General features: G+C 53.3%; 1 protein-coding gene and 1 long non-coding RNA gene across 2 annotated transcripts in view; one reads left to right on the forward strand and one right to left on the reverse strand.

Annotated features, from left to right (window-relative positions):
- LOC136335900 (uncharacterized) overlaps nt 1-18,249 on the forward strand; it is a 26,066-nt gene extending 7,817 nt beyond the window's left edge. The window contains exons 3-4 of the long non-coding RNA XR_010731324.1: nt 17,319-17,447; nt 18,011-18,249. This is a non-coding gene — a long non-coding RNA (uncharacterized lncRNA). The remainder of the gene's footprint in view (nt 1-17,318; nt 17,448-18,010) is intronic.
- DISP2 (dispatched RND transporter family member 2) lies at nt 566-15,502 on the reverse strand. The gene is made up of 8 exons (XM_066277102.1): nt 15,375-15,502; nt 9,524-9,853; nt 9,212-9,241; nt 8,942-9,065; nt 8,544-8,659; nt 8,217-8,344; nt 7,788-7,885; nt 566-6,406 (listed from the first exon to the last, which is right to left on the reverse strand). Exons 1-8 carry the CDS (start codon nt 15,485-15,487, stop codon nt 3,146-3,148), a joined length of 4,200 nt encoding a protein of 1,399 aa, XP_066133199.1. The 5' UTR covers nt 15,488-15,502; the 3' UTR covers nt 566-3,145.
- Nucleotides 18,250-19,196: the final 947 nt, after the last annotated feature.

Consider the following 19,196-nt stretch of genomic DNA (forward strand, 5'->3'; position numbering starts at 1 on the left):
CTGTGGCACAAATAGGAGAAATACTCTCAAGTCCCTGTTAACATAGTTCTATTTTAAAGTGTCTTAGTGTTAAGAAACCATTTCTTGAATTTTCCAGAGCAAATGTGAATGCTTTGACTGGTTTCCCCCTGCCTCACAGCATGTTTCTAAGCCTCTCCCAACATGTGCCCACGGCCACAGACTCATCGTAACCACCCATAACAATAATAAGGTAAATAGATCTGCTAAAGTCAAAAGTAATAGAAAATGATTTAAATCCTGCTTTCCAAAACTGGGGCTAGAGAGGCAGGCTAGAGGGGGGTCTGCTGTTGGCCTGGGCCATTCTTGATGTGAGGTGAGGTTTTTGACTGCCACTGGGTTTTTCCAGTCCTCTGGGCCTGGAAGCGTAAAGAACAAATCCAGTTGGCAACTAAGCTGCTCTGGCTCATCTGCCTTCCTATAGGGTTGTGTGGCCATGACCTGCAAGAATGAGATCCAGAAATCCCTGATAGGGTCCTCAGGTGTGCCCAAAACCCAATTACCCCCCACCCCAACCCGACCCCATGCTCTAACAGGTCAATGGTTGTATTCAGGCAAAGTTTCTGGAGCTCCAGTCCCAGACACTAATGTTCTCCTTGTAAGACACAGAAACAGGTGTGGAGGAGCAGCTTCCTTCAGTCCAGGTCCCCACTGCCCTTCCACAACACGGGGCAAAGGAGCCTAGTGAGTTGCTGAGAAGCAACTAAGATGCTGGACTCTCTTCTGATTCAAGGCCAGACTTCTGTTCATGCTCAGGAGAAAGGGCTCACCTGTCCTCCCTCTTGAGGGCTAATTGTCCCAGGTGAGACCAGGGCTCTCTCAGCCTGGCTGTGTGATAACCGAAGGACACAGTCCAGGGTGTAGTGAAGTCAAGACCCCGATGAGTTGCCCTCGGCCAGAGAGGCTGAATTCTGCTTGGACAAGCGGAGAGGTCCACGCAGATCTCCATGGAGACAGGTCCAAGTTACATCCCAGTTGCTACCCTCCCTTCCCAGGGTCAGGAGTCAAATGGGTTTGATTCACTTTTTTTGCAAGGTATTTCCATGGTCTTCTGTGTCTTCCACAACTCCCATGTCTCATTTGGGGTTCTGTCGTTTCTGTCCCACTTTTCGTGGGCTACTTAGGGTGGGAAGCAAGTCACAACAATATAGGGGAAAAAAAAACCAAACCAAAATACTCCTTGATTTATCTCCAGCTGTGCCACAGACTTTCCCTAGAAAACTCCCCTCCTCTCTGTGCTGCTCATCTAGAAAATGGCCTGAATCAGTGGTTTTCCATGCCACATTCGGTGGAGCCTTCAGGAGCTTGAGGAGGCCTGCTGAGGGGCGTAGAAGAAAGGGAGGCTGAGCTGGCTTTGTACTCCCCCACCCAGCTCCCACCAGAGTACTGCTTTTTATTTGTTTTATATACTGTGTTTCCATACAACAATTCTTTGAAGAAAGGGTCCTGAGGATACAAAGTTTGAAAACTGCTGGAATGAATGATCATTAAGGTTCCTTTCAGTCTGAGAAAGAGACTTCTGAAGCCCAGCTCAAGTTGTTCCTCTTCTAGAAAGCCTTCCTGCTTACCCAGTCCTGGGTACTTGAGCTCCAGCAATACTGATGGTGAAGGGCACATGCCCCTCAGAGACCGACTGATGCCTGCATAGATGTGTGAGTTATTTTCCCAGTTAGAGGGCAAGCTCCTGGAGAAAAGATGCCGATTTTCCTTCCACACCTCTGCCACGTGTAGTACCATGTGCATAGTAGGTATTCCGTAAACTTGATGCTTTGAGTGTTGTGAGCTTTTACATGGGCAAAACCTTCCAGAGAGACTCATTGCTCTGTGGAGGAGTCAGACTTTGGTCTGCTGATGGCCACCAGAGAGACCTGTCCTTAGGAAGCTGAGGACCTGGTGAACAGCTCCAACCCACATAGTCCCAAAAAAGGCAGCTGTGAGTGCTTGCCTTAACTGAATTTTGCTCCATCTCTGCTGCCCTCAGTGTCTCCCCTGGCAGGGGCTCTTCATAGACTGTGGCCATGGAAGAGGCATGCCTCTGACTCTGAACCTGGGGATCAGATTAGCCAGGATACCCCATGGCCAGTGGGCATGTTGGCTGGATTTGGAAGGACGCACAGGGATGATGGGGAGGAACTCCGGGCTTGCTCAGAGCATAGCTCTCTGGAGACGGAGGCCCAAAGCAGAGAGAGAAGGGAGCTTACTCAGAAACATCTGAGAAGGCAGGTCACAGGAGGGTGCTCAAGGTAAAAGATCAGGACAGCCACTGACAAATGTCCTTGGGACAGGTGGCCAGGAGGAAAGTGGGAGCTGCCGTGGTAGAATGGGTGTGGAAAACTGCTCTGCTGTTTATTAGCTACATGACTTTGGGTAAATCACTTAACTTGACTCAGTTTCAATGTTTTTACCTATAAATTGGGGGCAAAAGAACCTGGCCAACTGCAGGCTACCCCACAGCAAAGTGAGATTCCAAGGAGACAATGGGTATGAAAGTGTTCTGTAAACCAAAAGGAGGCAGGGATGGAAAGCATTCTGATTGTTAACAGGGGAGACCACTCTTCTCTGCCACAGCAGCTTCCTATGAAGGACCAGCCTGCAGTATAATAGGGAAGCTCTGGGGCGGACCAGCCTTCCTGCTCCTGCCATCTCTGCCTGGCCTTGATGGTTTTCTGGTCAGACTGGGTGTGTGAGTGGGGCAGGGCAGTCCAGGACTGAGGCCCCAGCCCAATTCTGACACAGGGAAGCTCCCCAAAGAGAAGGAAGTGTCTTGATAAGGACCCTGAAAGGTGTGAGACCCAGAAGGCCGCTGAGGTTCCCTAGGACTCTTGCGTGGTGAGATATCCCAGGATGGGTCCTGCTTGGCACTGTGGCGGCACAGGAGTCCTTAGCAGTTCCCAATTAGAGCTTGGCATTTCTCTCCAAAAACCTCCCCACTGAATCCTCCAGATGTGGGGTGTAAGCAGCAGCCTAGACCGAAGTTGGAACACCTGGCAGAGTTTAAAACCCATAGCAGGAGGGTGAGACCTCCATGCTGACATGGGGAAATGCCATCAGGCTCCAGCCTGATGCTGCCCCTGCCTTGTCATCCCTGACAGGCTCTGCAACCTGGTCCAGCCTCCCTGGGCTTCCCTCAACTACTATAGCCTGAAGTGTGGGTGCTGGGCCTGCGCAGCCAAACATCTGGCAGATCTGGCTGGCTGTTGGGCAGCACCACAGGGCTGCCATCCCCTGCGCCCCCACGGCCCTTCCAGGAGGAGCTGCTCTGGTGGGAGGCAGGTAGTGATGGATCGTACACAGTCTCCTTCAGTGCCAGCCACAGGGTGTCCCGCTTCCCATTCAGCTGGCCACGTCCAGGTACTGACTGCTCAGTTTCATCCAGGTCCTCTGGGGAGGCACCCATGGAATCTGGCACACGGGCACTGGGCTCCGAGGTGCTTAGGCAGGTCTCATCAGAGACGCTGAGCCCCTCCAGGGTGCTGGCTGAGGAGCAGAGGCAATCAGGCAGTTCTGCAGCCTTGGGCTTGGGGGTGTGGGCTGGGGATTCTGGTGAGGCCTGCACAGGCTCGGCCTTCTGCCCTTGGGAGTCCTGCTTGGCTTGGGATTTGGGGCTAGGGCCAGCCTGCTTATAAGGGGAGGAGGTCTGCAGGGCTGGGCACTGGCTGAAGACTGCCTGGTGGTCCAGGAACAGCTCCCTTGGGGAGGCAGAGGCCAGTGGGGGCCGGGGACAGCAGGGGCCATCGTGCAGTTGTAGATCCTCAGAGAGCACTGAGGGCCTGTGGGACAGCTTGCTGGTGGCTGTGCTGGTGTCAAAGCTGGGGCTCCGGCGCCTTGCCAGGGGCTGTAGCTCATACTGCTCTGAGCTGGACCCGGGCGGCCCTCCTACTGGCCCTGGTCGTGGGCGGCCTGCCTTCTCCCCACCTGGCTTCCCAGTTCCGGCATCCCACGGCAGGTGGGCACAGGGCCAGAGGATTTGCCCACAGTTCTTCTCTGGTCCGAAAAAACAGCAGAGAGACTGGAAGAAGAAGCTGGCAAAACCACAGCTGACACACTTGACCATCATGAGGACAATGCCCAGCTTCCGATAGAGCAGCACAGTGGCAGGCAGCATGAGCACACCAGCCGCAAACAGGGCTGCAGCCCCCACAGCTGTGGCACAGCTGGTCTGGCGCAGTGAGAAGGCCACACGGCTCAGGCGGTCCGGGTGAGGACACAGGTGATAGGAGATACAGTAGTTGACAGTAAAATCTACCGAGAGGCCAACAGAGGCGGAGAGAAAGAGAGCCTCGGCAGTGTTGAGCTGCCACTCAAGTAGAACCAGGAGCCCCACGGTGAGGAGCACTGTGCCTGCCACAGCTGCCACAGAGAACAGGCTAAGTGGAACGTTCCAGGTGCCCAGCAGCAGCGTGGCAAAGGCCAGCGCCAGAGCCAGGCCCAGCACCAGAGCAGGCTCGGTGCTCAGGCTGTGCTGCAGGCTGTATAGTTCCAGATGACTAGTGAACCAACCCTGGCGAAGGCCAGGAGGTGCTGTGCCCAGCTCCGCTGTCAGCCAGAGGCTGACCTCAGTGTAGAAGTGGTGGGCCTGGCTATAGTCTGGACTATACTGGAAGTTGGTCTGGAACTGGAGGACCAGGGCAGTCAGGCTGCCCTGGGTGTTGAAGCGGGGTCCCAGGTCCCAGGTGCTATTTGGGCCTTGCTCCAGAGTCATCATCTTGAGGCAGTGCAGGAAAAACTGGGGTGCCCAGGGGAAGCCTGAGTGGCCACAGCAGAGGCTAGGCCCCAGACGAGCACAACTGGGGCTCTCCATCCAGTGCTGGAGGGCCTCCATGAAGCACAATGTGGGCCAGCCCTCTGGCTGAGCACCAAAGAAACTCTGATTCCGAGCTCCGTGGCAGAGTGCCAGCAGCCAGCGCTGAGCCTCAGGACTGCTGGCGGAGAAGGCAGGGTCACTTACCAGAGAGCTGTTGCTGCGAGGGTCCAGGGGGTCCCCAGTGTCCACAGGCAGGATGCCCCAAACCAAGATTACCGGCAAGTGGCTACCCTCACCCTCAGGCAGCCGCTCAAACAGGAACTGCTGGCGGTACTCCGCGTCAAAGCGCTCGAAGGGGTGGCTGGGCCGGAAGACCTGGCCGCGTGGCGGCGGCAGGGTGGGCAGCCGCAGGCGCGGGCTCACGCCGGCGATGTAAGCGCCCCCTGCAGCCAGCGCGGCAAACCAGCAGATCCAGATGTAGCGGAACTTGATGACGCCGCAGGGCAGGAGGCGCTGGAAGAGCAGGCGTGAAGTGCCGGCCGCCGCCCTGCGAAGACCGCGGAGCCGCCGGTGCAGCGCCAGCGCCAGCCGCCGGGGCGCGCTGCCGGCCCACAGGCCCTGCGCCCGGGCCGCACAGCCGCGCGCCAGGTAGCGCTCGTGGAGCACCGCCGAGGAGGGCAGCCAGGCCAGCGTGAGAGCCAGATGCGCCAACACAGCCGTGCCCATGTAGAGGGCGAAGCAGCGCACGGCCGGGAGGCGGCTCAGGTAGCTGGCGTAGAAGGCGGCGCTGGTCGTGAGGCCGGAGACCAGCAGCAGGTAGCCGAAGTGGTGCATGGTGCGGCCCACGCGCTGCGCCAGCCCCGCGGAGGGCAGCTGGCTCTTGCTGAGGCGCCAGAGGTCGAAGAAGATGAGGGTGTGGTTGGTGCAGACGCTGCTGAGCAGGACAAGGGCCGCCAGATTGACGAAGGGGAAGTAGGCCATGCGGAAGGCTATTCGGTAAAGAAAGAAGGCCACCAGCAGGGAGCCCAGCAACCCTAGCAACACCATGAGCGTGAGGAAGAGGGAGCGCAGGTAAAGGGCGATGCTGAGGAAGATGGCAGCCAGGGCCAGCAAGGGGTACACCGTATCCTGGGCCAGGTAGTGCCTCAGCAGCTCCTGCTTGAGGCCCAGGTCCATGCCAGTGATGGATGTGTAATTGTCAGAGAGCCCCCAGGGGGTGGCTAGGCGGTCCAGGTAGATGCCCATCATGGAGGCACCCTTTGGAGTGGGCAGGAAGAGCAGGCTGTACTTGAGGGAGGGCACCTGGTAGTCAGCAGTCTGGGGACTCAGAAAGTCCCTGTCCAGCAGGAAGTGCAAAAGTTGGTAGATGGCACTGCTCTGAGAGCACTTGGTGGGAACCTGGGCACAGCGTGGGGGCTTGTCCTGTCCTGGTCCTAGACAAGATGGCACCAGGACACCACGGTGGTAGTAGAGGGCACAGGCCCGAAGCAGGGCCAGTGTGTGGGCTGCGTCTGCTTGAGTAGTGTCCAGGCAGGAGGAGCGGTTGGAGAGCACGGCCACATAGTTGCCCAGAGACCAGCTGGGGCAGCATTCGTTGGTTGCTGTACGCTGGCACAGAGCCCCAAAGTGGGTGTGGGAGCGGATCTGTAGGGCACAGACAGCAGGAGAGAGCTCAAGGGCAGTGCAGGGCTCAGGTTTCCCCAGCCCTGTCCAAGGCCCTCTCACCTCCTTTCAGGCTTCAGGGCAAAGGCAGAGGGGTATTCCAACAACCCAGCAGAAATGGCTTGTCTCAGAGCTGCCTTTGGCTCCTGAGCCAGGCATCGGAGCTGTTACATCTTGTCTCCGTCAAAGAGGAGCCTCAGGGATGCTGCCTAGGCCCCAGTCTGAAAGGTCCTGTTCTAAGGGCCCCTGCAGGTCACACAACCCAATTCTACACTTCCTGAGCCAGGATTAGGAAGGGAAGTGAAAGCCACTGATGGAACAGGACTGAAGGTCCAGGGAACTGGAAGCAAATGGTAAGAAAAACAGAGGTAAAAACATTCCAGGATTAGGGTCACTGCCAAACCCTAACCCCCTCCCTCATCTACTAGACTACTTAATCTCTTTGAGGCACAGGGCTGCTTCTTTTTTAGACCTCATGCCTCCTTTTCTGTCCCACCTGCTGTTGACATCACAACAGCTGGTGAGGTTACAGAGAGCACCTATCTGGGAACCAGACTCTGTTCTGCTACCAACTGAATCTATGGCCTTGGATCTGAGATTATGGTGACAATAGTAGCATTTATTGAGAGATTACTAGTGCCAGTCATTATATTATAGTTTAGTTTTTTTTATCTTAATTGTCACAACATCCTTATGAGGAAAGTATCATTCTTATCCCCATTCATGTGTAAAAAAATGAGGCACTGAGCGGTTAAGGACCATGCTTGAAGTCACACAGCTTGAGAGAGGGTACTTGGTACTTGAATTCAGCAGTCTGAATTCAACTAGGGAGTATTCATGCTGGCCTTGAAAGCAGGCATCTGATTCCAGAGCACATGTTCTTAACGTGTCTTTTGGTACTTTGGGTACTTTTGTGTGAAGTGAGTGGCTTAGGCTACTTTGTGGTGTTCACCCTGTTTTCAGCAGCAAAACTTTCTGCAGATGTTATGGTGTGTGGTTGTCTATTTAGCAAGATTGCATTGAGACTGCTTGGATTGATGAGGGCTGGGAACATGGGGCCAGGGACTCCTCAATAGTTCTTGAGGCTCCTTTACAGGACATTTAGGAAATCCCCAGGCTCTGCATGGTCTGTCTTCCAACATTTGTATTTGGGCTCTTCTGAGAACAACTGACTCTTCTTTCCCCACTCCAACCTGGAGCCTCTCAGCAGCATTGCAATAATTTTCTAAGCAGGGAATGCTCTTTCCCAGTCCACACTGGCAGTCCTGGCTCAGCAGTATTTCCTTGGAATCAGGTTCTTAGTGTCCTGGTTCCCCTCCAGCCCACCCGCACAGCCCCTGTTACCCCCCTCCCATCAGCTCACCTGATCCTGCTCCATGCGACACATGGAGTGGATGGCATGTAGGTTCCACAGGCTGCCCGCTGAGGTGGACATGAACACCAGCTGTGCATAGCTCTTCTCTGCAACACACCCCCCAGAGCTCAGGGAAGATTCTTACCCAGGGCCACCTGAGGTTCAGATTCTCAGGAACCTAAAACCTGTCCCTGGCTGCCTCATCCTGGGCCTGCATCCCAGCTCCTGTGCCCCATACATACCCAGCTTGACCCTACTTGGCTAGAGCATCTGAGACCTGCCTTACCTTCGCAGATGTAACCCATCTTTCTTGGCTAGAATGTGGCCAGCTGGCCTCCTTCCCTTTCTGTGTGCCCAAATTTATTCTCCTGGGCCCTTCTGTTCTACTAGGGGTGGGTACCAGCATTAAAGCCAGGAACTGGCCCAGCTGAAGCTTACCAGGAGGGCCACAGAAGAAGCTCTCTTGCCCTCTTTCTTCCAGTGGCTTCACCATCCTCTGGGGCCAGACCATGCTCTTCTGGGCACTACTCCAGGATGCAGGGCTCAGAGTGGTGTGGGTGTTTGAGCTAAGGTATAGAGAAAACCAGTGTCAGGAACCATCAAGGGGTGGGTTGCCCAGAGGAGGACAGACACTATTCCCCAGAACCCCCCAGAAAGCCCCTCTGACCTGCCTTTATGGAGGTCACCTAATGGCTTCTCCCTAGAGACCACATTTTCTTTCTCACCACCCCCCCCAAGTCATGTGCAAAGATGGGAACCCATTACCTGTTCAGCTCAAGGTCTGGGGAAAGGGAAAGCAGCTTCCTGGGGCCTGTGAGGGTTTGCAGTGCTCTCCAGACTACTAGCTTACGACCAATGTCTGTGTCCCGAGGCTCAAAGCCCTGTGGGGAGAAGGGCTGAGAAGATGAGGCAAGCAGGAGACAGGGCTTTTCATCTGGTCCTTCTCAGCTCTGCCTGTTGGGTCCCTGGGGCAGGGAAGGCCAGCTTGCCTGCCTGAATTGTTGAACGGGGTTATCATCTCTATACTGTCTTCCCAACTCTCTCTCGAGGCTGAGAGCCCGCCACTGCCACCCCACCCCCAGGTGAGCCACTCCAACTTGTTGCCCCAGACTGAGCTCAGGTGGCCAGGCCTGGGTACTCCCTCCCTCCCCTTGGCCCCTTACCAGCAAGGGCTTGGAGAAATCAGGCAGGTGGCCCCCCAAGAGTCCAGCCAGGGTACAGAGAACAATAACAGCTAGACACAGCAGGAGCACTGCCACTGGCCACTCAGCAATCAGCTGGGAATAGCTGGGAAAGAGGAAGAGAGCCTGCATGAATTGGTGTTGGGTGTGGTAGCAGGGACTGAATGAGCTTAGCGTCAGTGAGAAGGGCTGGTGGGGCTATACTGGGCATAGCCTGGTCACCCTAGGGGTCAAATGAAGGCCTAGGCCTACCTCTTCGGCATCCGGAAGGCCTGTTCCTGCCTGTGAAATAGAAGAAAAGACACTTGCTTGTCATAGTCCTCTTATAGTGTGGGAGGTGAGGGTTGGGGGATAGAGGAAGATAGTATTAACTCTTTTAGACTTTCCCACACCACAGCTACAACCCTTACTTCCTCCTTTATCCAGGCTGCCTCCTTCATCAGAGTCAGGGGAAGTCCTGGGCTGCCTCCTAATGATGGAGTCCAGAGCCCAGGGTTTGGGCCCCCCTTTTAGGTCTATCCTACTTCCCATTGGCAGCTGGCAGGCTGCTGGGCCCCCCCTTACCTGATGCTGACCACATGGTGCTGCACAGATGGTGGCTTCCAGGCCCGATCATGCTGTGAGGGTGCTGGAGAAGGGCTGAGGCTGGAACCATGGGAGCACAAAGCAGCCCGGTCCCCAAGGCCTGGCAGGGAACTGCCCCCCTGGCATTCCTGTGGTGCCCGGGCATAAGTGAAGTTGGCAGGGGCCAAGGGGCTGGAGGGGTCCCCAGGCTGGAGGGTGGAAGTTGCTGGTGGATGTCCTGAAGAACTGGAAGGGTCCTCAAGGGGGCAGCTGTGGAGGGAGGAGCTTCTTTCTGGGCTTGCCTCAGGGGCCACAGCCTTGCTCTGGGACCTGGGGAGAGAAGATGCAGGGAAGACTGGGTGGGGCACACTGGTGAGATTGAGATTTTTCTACTGCTAGTCCTGGAGGAGAGTCAAGGAGGGTGGGACCTGTGAATCTACATCCTCAACCTATCTCTTGGGGCCCATTGTCTCATTTACTCATCTATCATGCACTAAAAAACAAAACAAAAAACAACATTATTGGCAGCCTGCTGCACACCAGACACTGTGCTAGGCAATGAATGTGCTTTTACATGTATGATCTAATTTACTCCTTACAAAAACCTACAGGGGCCCTGGCCGTTGGCTCAGTGGTAGAGCATTGGCCTGGCGTGCAGGAGTCCTGGGTTCGATTCCCGGCCAGGAGAAACGCCCATCTGCTTCTCCACCCCTCCCCCTCTCCTTCCTCTCTGTCTCTCTCTTCCCCTCCTGCAGCCAAGTCTCCATTGGAGCAAAGATGGCCCGGGCGCTGAGGATGGCTCTGTGGCCTCTGCCTCAGGCGCTAGAATGGCTCTGGATGCAAGAGAGCAACGCCCCAGAGGGGCAGAGCATCGCCCCCTGGTGGGCATGCCGGGTGGATCCCGGTCGGGCGCATGCGGGAGCCTGTCTGACTGCCTCCCTGTTTCCAGCTTCGGAAAAAAAAACCTACAGGGAGATACTTTTCTTGTTTATAGATTTGAAAACTAAGGTTCAGTGAGATGTGAAAAGCTGGGCCTTGAACCCAATTCTGACTTTCAGTTTTGTGCTCTTTCTGCTACAGTCATTGGTTCATTCTCTTGTTGGATATTTATTGAGCACCTGCTGCACTCTTGTTTCCACAGATAATTACTTATCTCCCAGATAATTGCATGGCTCACACTTTCTCTTTATTCTGTTCTCAATTCAACTATTATCTTCTAAGAGAAGTGTCCATGACTACCCTCTCTAAATAATCACCCACTAGTTCTTCGTCCCCTACCTGTTTTATATTTTTTCAGAGCATTTGCCACAGCTGAACATTATATTTTATAGCTGTCACGTTCTTTGCTTATCTCTCATATAGAATGAGTTCTGGGAGAGCAGGAGACTACTTCATCTCTCCATCCTCACACCTTCAGCAGCGCTTTGCACACAGAAGGCGCCCAGGGAATGTGTGCTGAGTGAATACTGAGTACCAGATGGGTTGCTAATAGTGATGTTATGTTAGGATAAAGAAGGCTCAGTTCTTGTTCTCTAGGCACTTATAGTAGGTGGGGTATATAGACAGTCTAATATGTTGAGTGTTGTGACAGGAGAGGTCACAGAGGGCTGAAGGATCCCAGAGGAGGGCCCAACCTTTGCAGGGCTGGGGGGTAGTCAGGAAAAGTTTGGCAGAAATAGCTGCTGCCCTTCCACCAACTGTCCCACTTTGAACTGTGGGACAGAGAGTTTGCTTTGCAAGGGTAGGCACAGTTGGGAGCTGGAGTTGGGGCTTCCAAGGAACTTGCCAGGGAGGAGTCAGAAATAGATTCCTCTTCCAGAATTACCAATGAGGGCAGCACTCTGTGTAGGGACTCAGCCCCACTCCTTGGGTGCGAGGTAGATGGCGTCCCTCCCCTGTGACAGAATTGCCACACCTAGCACAGGAGAAGGTGGCCACAGAACAGAGTAGGGGCTCCCCAGGAGCTCTGGGCTGGGCGGGCTTGGCAGAGCCCTGTCTCTTTCCTTCCATCTCCATGGATCACCCGGACTGTCAGAGCTTGCATAGCTGTCACGGGAGAGCCAGGTGTACGCCAAACAAGCCCTGGCTTCCAGTCCTGCCTGCTGCACTGCTGAAGGGGCTGTGGGCCAGAGTCCTGATGCAAGTGGACATGGCCCACAGAGCCTGGGTTCTGCCAAGAGACCACGCAGAGGAACTAGAAAGAACAGGCAAGCTCATCCTCTTCCTCCCAGAAGTCTGGCTGGCTGGCACAGCAGTCTGTGGAGACTGATCCTTATGCGAGAATAAAATAGAGGAGCAGTGGAGTTGTACTCCTGGCTCTGTCATCCTTTAGCTCTGGGACCTTGGGAAAGACACAGAATTCTTGGGGCATTGGCATGCAAGTCTGTTGCGAGAAGGTGTGATAAGAAAGAATGATCCCTCCCAGGTTTGTATTAACTGACATAACCTATGTGAGGTGCCTGGCATGGAACCTGACACGTGGAACACATATTTGCTCTCCTGCCCCTTCTCACACTCAGTGCTACAGGGAGTATGCTATATTTATTTTTACAATTTGACCTCTTTAGGCACCTCAGACAATATATCTCTACTTAAGAACTTCTCATGCCTTGAGAATCTCACTACATATATAATTATAAATATTTTCCTTTTTGCCATCCAAAAGCTGCACCAGAATTTTATCTCATGATTTAAATCACTGATACTTATTTTTTTTTACTAACTCAACATTTAGAAAAATAGGAATTTGACCAATGTTCTAAATAAAGAACTCAGATGACTCCATAAAGTTAATGACATAGCAACCAGTGTCCTGGCAGTTAAAAGACCTTATGGGTCCAGCTCCATGGGCCAAAAGAAAGCTGGATAAATGACCTGGGTTTATGTATATAAGTGTGGACATCTTACTTCTCTAAAATTATTATTCTGCAGGTACTTTTAAAGCACCTACCACATTCTGGGCACTGTGCTTGGTCTGGGTTAGATCCTGAAGATGACCTGTTAGCCTTGGTCTCTCTCTTTAGAGCAGGGCCTGCCTTCCAGGGGTCAGGAGGATGGGTTAACTCGGGAGCCTGTTCCAACTTTTGTGGCCTTAAAGCACTCATGGAGCACTGGACTTGTCCTAGGAGCCAAGCTCCGACTTGGAGTGTCAGTTTCTTTTTCATTAAGGAAAGCCAGCACTCCAGGGCATGCTGCAGGAGAACATGAGCACTCTCCCTTAACCAGTCCACCAAACCTCATAATCCTAACCCCTTGCCGAGGTGGCTTCTGTTCAAGGGGGATTCTAGCCTCTACCACTGGTTTGTTTCTATTGGGGTCTTCCTGGTCCCATCTCCCCACCCCCTTTTTTTTGTATTTTTCTGAAGTGAGAAGCAGGGAGGCAGACAGACTCCCCCATGTGCCCAACCGGGATCCACTCGGCATGCCCACTAGGGAGCCATGCTCTGCTGTCTGTGGCATTGCTCTGTTGCAACCGGAGCCATTCTAGTGCCTGAGGTGGGGGCCATGGATCCATCCTTAGCACCCGGGCCAATTTTGCTCCAGTGGAGCCTTGGCTGCAGGAGGGGAAGAGAGAGACAGAGAGGAAGGAGAGGGGGAAGGGTGGAGAAACAGATGAGCGCTTCTCCTGTGTGCCCTGGCCGGGAATTGAACCCAGGACTTCTACAAGTGGGGCCAACACTCTACCACTGAGCCAGCCGGCCAGGGCCCCATCTCCTTCCTTTTAACCCCTTCTTTCCCTCTCCAGGAACCTGACATCAGCTGTTCCCAAATCTCACCCTTTTTGACTGTTCCTATCATTGTCAACATGGTAGAATTTGAAACCCTCCACATTCTGACTGCTGTAGGACCAGGTCTTTGTCTCAACTCTTTCAAGGAGAACAGCCAAAAATCTTCTCAGAATAAAAGCTTTCTCCTGCCAGCCCCTTCTGCCCTCTGTTCTCAGGAGACCTAGTAATAATATGAGTTAAGTACTCTAAGCCTTGCCTCCCAAGGGGGCTTTCATTCTCACCCTCTCAGTTCCATGGGTCTGATTGGGATGAGCAACTTCCTGGGCTCTCTGCCTGGGCCTGCTGGCCTGTGAGCCAAGTGACTGAGGTGGGCAGGCAGGGGGATGGAAAGTAGTGATGCAGGCCTCCTTCAGAGGTCAAAGTCATAGCAGTCAGGGTGACAGCCTAGCCGACAGCCCCAGACATAGAGTCCCCACTTGGAAGCCTCATTAGAGGCAGTGTACACATGCATTAACCTTCCCTCATATGGACATCCATGTGATCCTGCAGAGTGGCCAGGACAGATGGGGAAGCAGCTCACACTAGGAAAATAAAAATGTAATTTTAAAAAACACAAAGAATAAACTATTTCAAATTTCTCTGTATTCAATGCGTTAGTAAAAGACTGTGTGTGTGTATGTGCACACACATGTATGTACATGCCATGATATTCACTGTATATCTATCCCCAGAGTTCTACTTAGCTTAGCAGGAGCATATTTGTTGTTCCTGAAATGAACTGAGTTCCTTTGCTGATTAGTATCCAGGGTCTCTGGTGAAGTGCAGACAGGGGCCAGAGGTTCTAGGGAGTTGTTGGAGGACAGCAAGTGGTCCCTGTACCTGAGAATGGCCCTCCGGTGCAGGGGAAGTGGACAGACCATACAAGGTTGATCCTTGGAAAAATATCCAAGGCACAAAATGAGTCTCCAGCCCCTTCAAAGGAGGCTTCTGGCCCCAGGCCCCTGCTCTGCCCTGTCCACCCCTGGCTCTTTGGGGTGTCTATAGTTCCAGACAGACCTTGATCTAGGGAACACATCTGTCCTGTGTCTCACCTCTTTGAATAAATCTCTATGCCTTTCAGATGAGAGGTGGCTAAATCTGTCCAGGCTGACGTGTTAATAATAAAGGGAAGAAAACATCTCTCTTCACTTGTGGGGCCTCCTCTTGCTCTAAGGTACAGAATGTACATTTTAACTGGAGCAATCTGGAAGCCATGTGTCCACCTCTGCTTTTTGCCTCCAAAGAATGTCTCTTATTTCAGTCCAGGCAGGATAGAAAGGCAGTGTTATATATATCAGGGGAGGACTTCTGGAGGCTGCAGACCAAGCAGGGCACAGAAATGGCACCATATTGATACCTGGCTGGGCTACTCCCTCACACATATGGTGGAAGAAGAGAGGAGAGGCACCAAGATCTGGGCCCTCAGCTGCAAAATGTTCCTCTGATCCCACCATCCTGGGGCTCCTTCAGGGACAGTTCTGACCAGGCCTGAGCTTCTGAATTTTCCCACCACCTTTGTGCCTCCAGTGAGTGCAGGTAGCTTCCACATGTGAAGACTCTGGCCCACATGTGCGCACTGGACCATGCAGGGCAGAGTAGAGACTGACATTGATGGACAAAGACAGGCTCTGGCCTGGCCCCTGAGTGTCTACTCTCCCTAGAACACACACCTTGGAGAGCCTCTTATCTACGATACACGCGCACCCTCCAGCTGGAACCCAGACTGAGGTCGCTGCAGGCTTGGGCTTACTGAGAAGACGCGGGGGCAGGGCCTTGAGGAGTGGGCTCCGAAGCCGGAGCAGGGTACCCCGAGCCTGAGAGGTAAGGTAGGAACAGTGGGTGGGACATGTACCTTGGGCGGTAAGGGCGATGGGGGACTGAGAATAGGGTGTATCATGGAGAGAGAAAATTGACTTGAAAGAATGAGGGCGTGGCCAGGGGGCTGGGAGCTTGGAGGCGCGCTGGAAGGGGCTCTAAGAGGAGCTGAGGAATGAATGGGACGATATATGGCGGCTATTGGGGATACCTCGGGCTGGGGTACTGGGAAGGTCTGTGAGCTGGGTCTGTGGAGTGGTCCACCCTACCTGTCCGGGGAGCTGCCATCAGGGGCCACGGACTCCCCCTCGGTCCGCTGCTCCCTTTCCGCAACCGGGCCGCGAGCCGGACCGCTACTGCTGCTGCAGCTACCTCCGTCCATGCCCGTGGGCGGTGCCGCTGTCCCGGCACTGGTGCTGAAGTGGTCGCGGCGGCGGGCTCCTGCGCATGCGTAGGTTCTGGGCGGGGCGATTGTTGGGCGGGGCCGGCGAGGAGCCCAGCCAGTGGGCGCGGCACCGAGAGGCGGGGACAGAGGTTTCCCGGGGCGCCGCTGGCCTGAGCTGGAGGCTCGCGGTTTTGAAGACCCCCAAGCTGGTGGTGTGGCCCCTCTAAGGAGGCCAAATCTGAGAGCCTTTGTTAGGAGTCGGCCTTCTGTTAGGAGTCCGCACATCGCTCCTTCCTGAGGTGCTTCGGTCTTCCCGTAAGGAACCAGGAAGCGCGACCCCAAGCACCGTATAGAGAGCCTCACAACTTGAAATGCAGACTTTTCCAGTCGGAAAGAGGAAGCAGCTCCACGTCCGCACTTCGCGGCACAGGACGCTGACGGCTAGACAGGTCGGGTGACATTGGTCCCACATTTCTCTTGGCTCCATTCAGCAAACCCTTTCTTCCGCAGTGGGGCAAGGCATCTGCTCAAGTTGGGTCTTTTCACGTCATCTAGACCTGGACCTGAGTATACACCTATCAGACGTGGATCCCCAATTCTGTTATTCAAGTGTGGAATATATAGTGTGTGTGTGGGGGGGGGGGGTAGGGGAGACAGTCAGAGAATCCCCGGCTCCTTTTCTTGTAATCGCTTCACTTCGGCCTGGGAAGTACCCAGTAGCCACTCAGTCCAGGGCACTTAATGCCTCTTCCAAAAGGGAATGACTGAAGGAGGGGAGGTGTAATGGTTTGTTGACAGACTTGTCTAGAGGGCTGTGATAGCAGTAGAACAGATAGGGGCAGTGTAAGAAGCCTGGGAGTTGGTGGGTGGACAGATGCAGGGTTTGCACTAGCAGAAAGGGATTCACAGCGAGCAGGCTGAATGTATATTCAAGGAGGTGCCTTGGCTGCAGATTGGGGCTGGGAAGAGAGTCATAACCCAGAAGCTTTTGGAATATAGATGTCCCTAAAGTGTGTGCAAATGCCATTCTATGCAAGGCATAGGTCAGTAGGGGATGTGGGTGGGAGAATCTAGACGTGTAGGGCCCTGAGGCCCTAGAAGAGATAAAAGGCCAGCCTATAAATTGGTGCTGACTGGGTAGGGTGTGGTCAGGCCCATGTGATAGTTGATATAAGCTGTAGAGAAGAAGGCAGTGTGGAGAGAGAGAACTTCTCATTTCCTAATGGGCTTTAGAGAAAGCTTCATGTTGATGATGGAGCTTCAGCTGGCTTGGAAGCAAGACATTACTGACCTGGGGGTGTGGCAGGTGGGTGGCAGTAGTGATAGTGGGGAACTATGCAAAGTTAAGGAGGCTAGAAAGTTGAATGTACGTTCACAGAATGGTGAGAAATACATCTGGACAGTAGGGATCCATTAAAGGCTTCTGATCTATAGAGTGAGGCATGCGAGATGAAACTGAATGGCCCACCAGGTCTGGGTGTATACGATGGGATAGAGGTGATGAGCCACAGTTGGGCCATTTGGTGGAAGAAGCAGAGTAAAAAGGAAAGGAGGGGGTAGCCTTACAAAACCATATGCTACAGGGACAACTGAACCAAACTTATGAGACTGCCTGGTTGGGTACCCCATTCTCACAACTAGGGAACCACTGGGCCCCTAAGTGCCAGGTTGGATGTGAAGGAGGACAGGCTCTTTTAAGAGTAAATCATAACATGGTCGTTAGAAGACTATTTATTAGGAAGAGAAGATTCTGGTTGAGGCTCCATGTCAAGTCAGCAGGGCAACCCACTCAGCACCCCCCCCCCATTCTTGTATTCTGTTTCTTCAGCTTGCTCAGTGATATGGCCCACAGGGCCCTGGGTTGTGATTCTCTCCCAGGGAAGTGCCCAGGGCGGCCATGTCCACTACCATGGCAGTGCTCCAGTGGAAAGCCAAATGAACAATATTAGAGTCAGAGGTCAGTGCCAATCTCACCCCAAACTGACTCCTCCTCTTCTTTCTCCCTTCCCCCTACTCCATACTGTAGAGGAATCAAGATTCCTGGGCACTAGCAGGGGATCATTGTGAAGGGTTGGAAGGCAGGGAGAGCAATGACAGTTCCTAGCTCTGGGCCTTTTGCTTTGATGAAGCCAGAGCACTGTCCAGACAAAAGAGGAAGAAGCTAGATTCATTGATCACCATTCCTTGAGCTGAGATATGACTTCCACTCCCTGGACCTTAGTTTATTTTATTGTAACAAAGAAGCAGAATTATCTCTTCTCCCTTCCATCACCCAGGAAGCCTTGTAGAGAGACTAGAGCAGGGGTCCCAAACTATGGCCCGCGGGCCACATGCGGCCCCCTGAGGGCATTTATCCGGCCCCCCCGCCGCACTTCCGGAAGGGGCACCTCTTTCATTGCTGGTCAGTGAGAGGAGCATAGTTCCCATTGAAATACTGGTCAGTTTGTTGATTTAAATTTACTTGTTCTTTATTTTAAATATTGTGTTTGTTCCCGTTTTGGTTTTTTACTTTAAAATAAGATATGTGCAGCCTGACCAGGCGGTGGCGCAGTGGATAGAGCATCGGACTGCAATGCAGAGGACCTGGGTTCGGAACCCTGAGGTCGCCAGCGTGAGTGCGGGCTCATCTGGTTTGAGGAAAAAACCCACCAACTTGAACCCAGGGACGCTGGCTCCAGCAAGGGGTTACTGGGTCTGCTGAAGGCCCGCGGTCAAGGCACATGTGAGAGAGCAATCAATGAACAACTAAGGTGTTGCAACGCGCAATGAAAAACTAATGATTGATGCTTCTCATCTCTCTCTCTTCCTGTCTGTCTATCCCTGTCTATCCCTCTCTCTGACTCACTCTCTGTCTCTGTAAAAAATAAATAAATAAATAAATAAAATAAAAAAAAAACATGAATGGAAAATAAGATATGTGCAGGGATTTGTTCATAGTTTTTTTTATAGTCCGGCCCTCCAACGGTCTGAAGGACAGTGAACTGGCTCCCTGTGTAAAAAGTTTGGGGACCCCTCGACTAGAGGTTTTGCCATGCTAGCAACTGCAAGTTGACTACTTAGAAGTGAGGGCGGGGCTGGGGAGGCTACAGAGGAGCTCACTGTGGGCCAGAGGCAAGGATGGAACAGAAGGCAAGGTCAGGGGATTTGTGGAGTGGAGGAAGAGGGAGAGGAGGAGGAGGAGGAAGAAGGCAGGTGAAAGGTGGGAGGAGACCAAAGGTAAGAGGTGGCAAGGTAAGGATGTATGTATTCACTATGTAAGTAGTACATGCATATGGTATAGGTACAAGGGTGTGTGTGATTTACATACAAATAGCTGTGTCTGTGTATATATGCATGGGTAGATACATATACATGTATGTATATACAGAAACATGCATATGGGTTGCATGCTTGTATATACAGGACAGTGGGAGTGTGTGTGAGCTCGTGCCTATTCCTGAATAGGTGCCGGACTCAAGAAACCAGGAAGAATAGAAAGTAAAATCAAGGCTTTACTGCTACAACCAGAAAGAGGGTGGTTTAACCTTCTGTCTTGGCTGGAACCACTCCTGAGGCCCCAAGACAGAGGAGTTTCTTTGCCTCCTGCCACAGGCCCAGGGAAGAGGAGAGAGATACCACATTGCCTGGGGTCCTGAGGGAGCAAGGAGAGCTATGCCCCTACTCTAGGGGTAGTATAACTTCCCAGTCTGCTTCTGCCTCTGGTAAA

This window comes from Saccopteryx bilineata, chromosome 4 (assembly GCF_036850765.1).
Source record: "Saccopteryx bilineata isolate mSacBil1 chromosome 4, mSacBil1_pri_phased_curated, whole genome shotgun sequence".
NCBI classification, from domain to species: Eukaryota; Metazoa; Chordata; class Mammalia; order Chiroptera; family Emballonuridae; genus Saccopteryx; species Saccopteryx bilineata.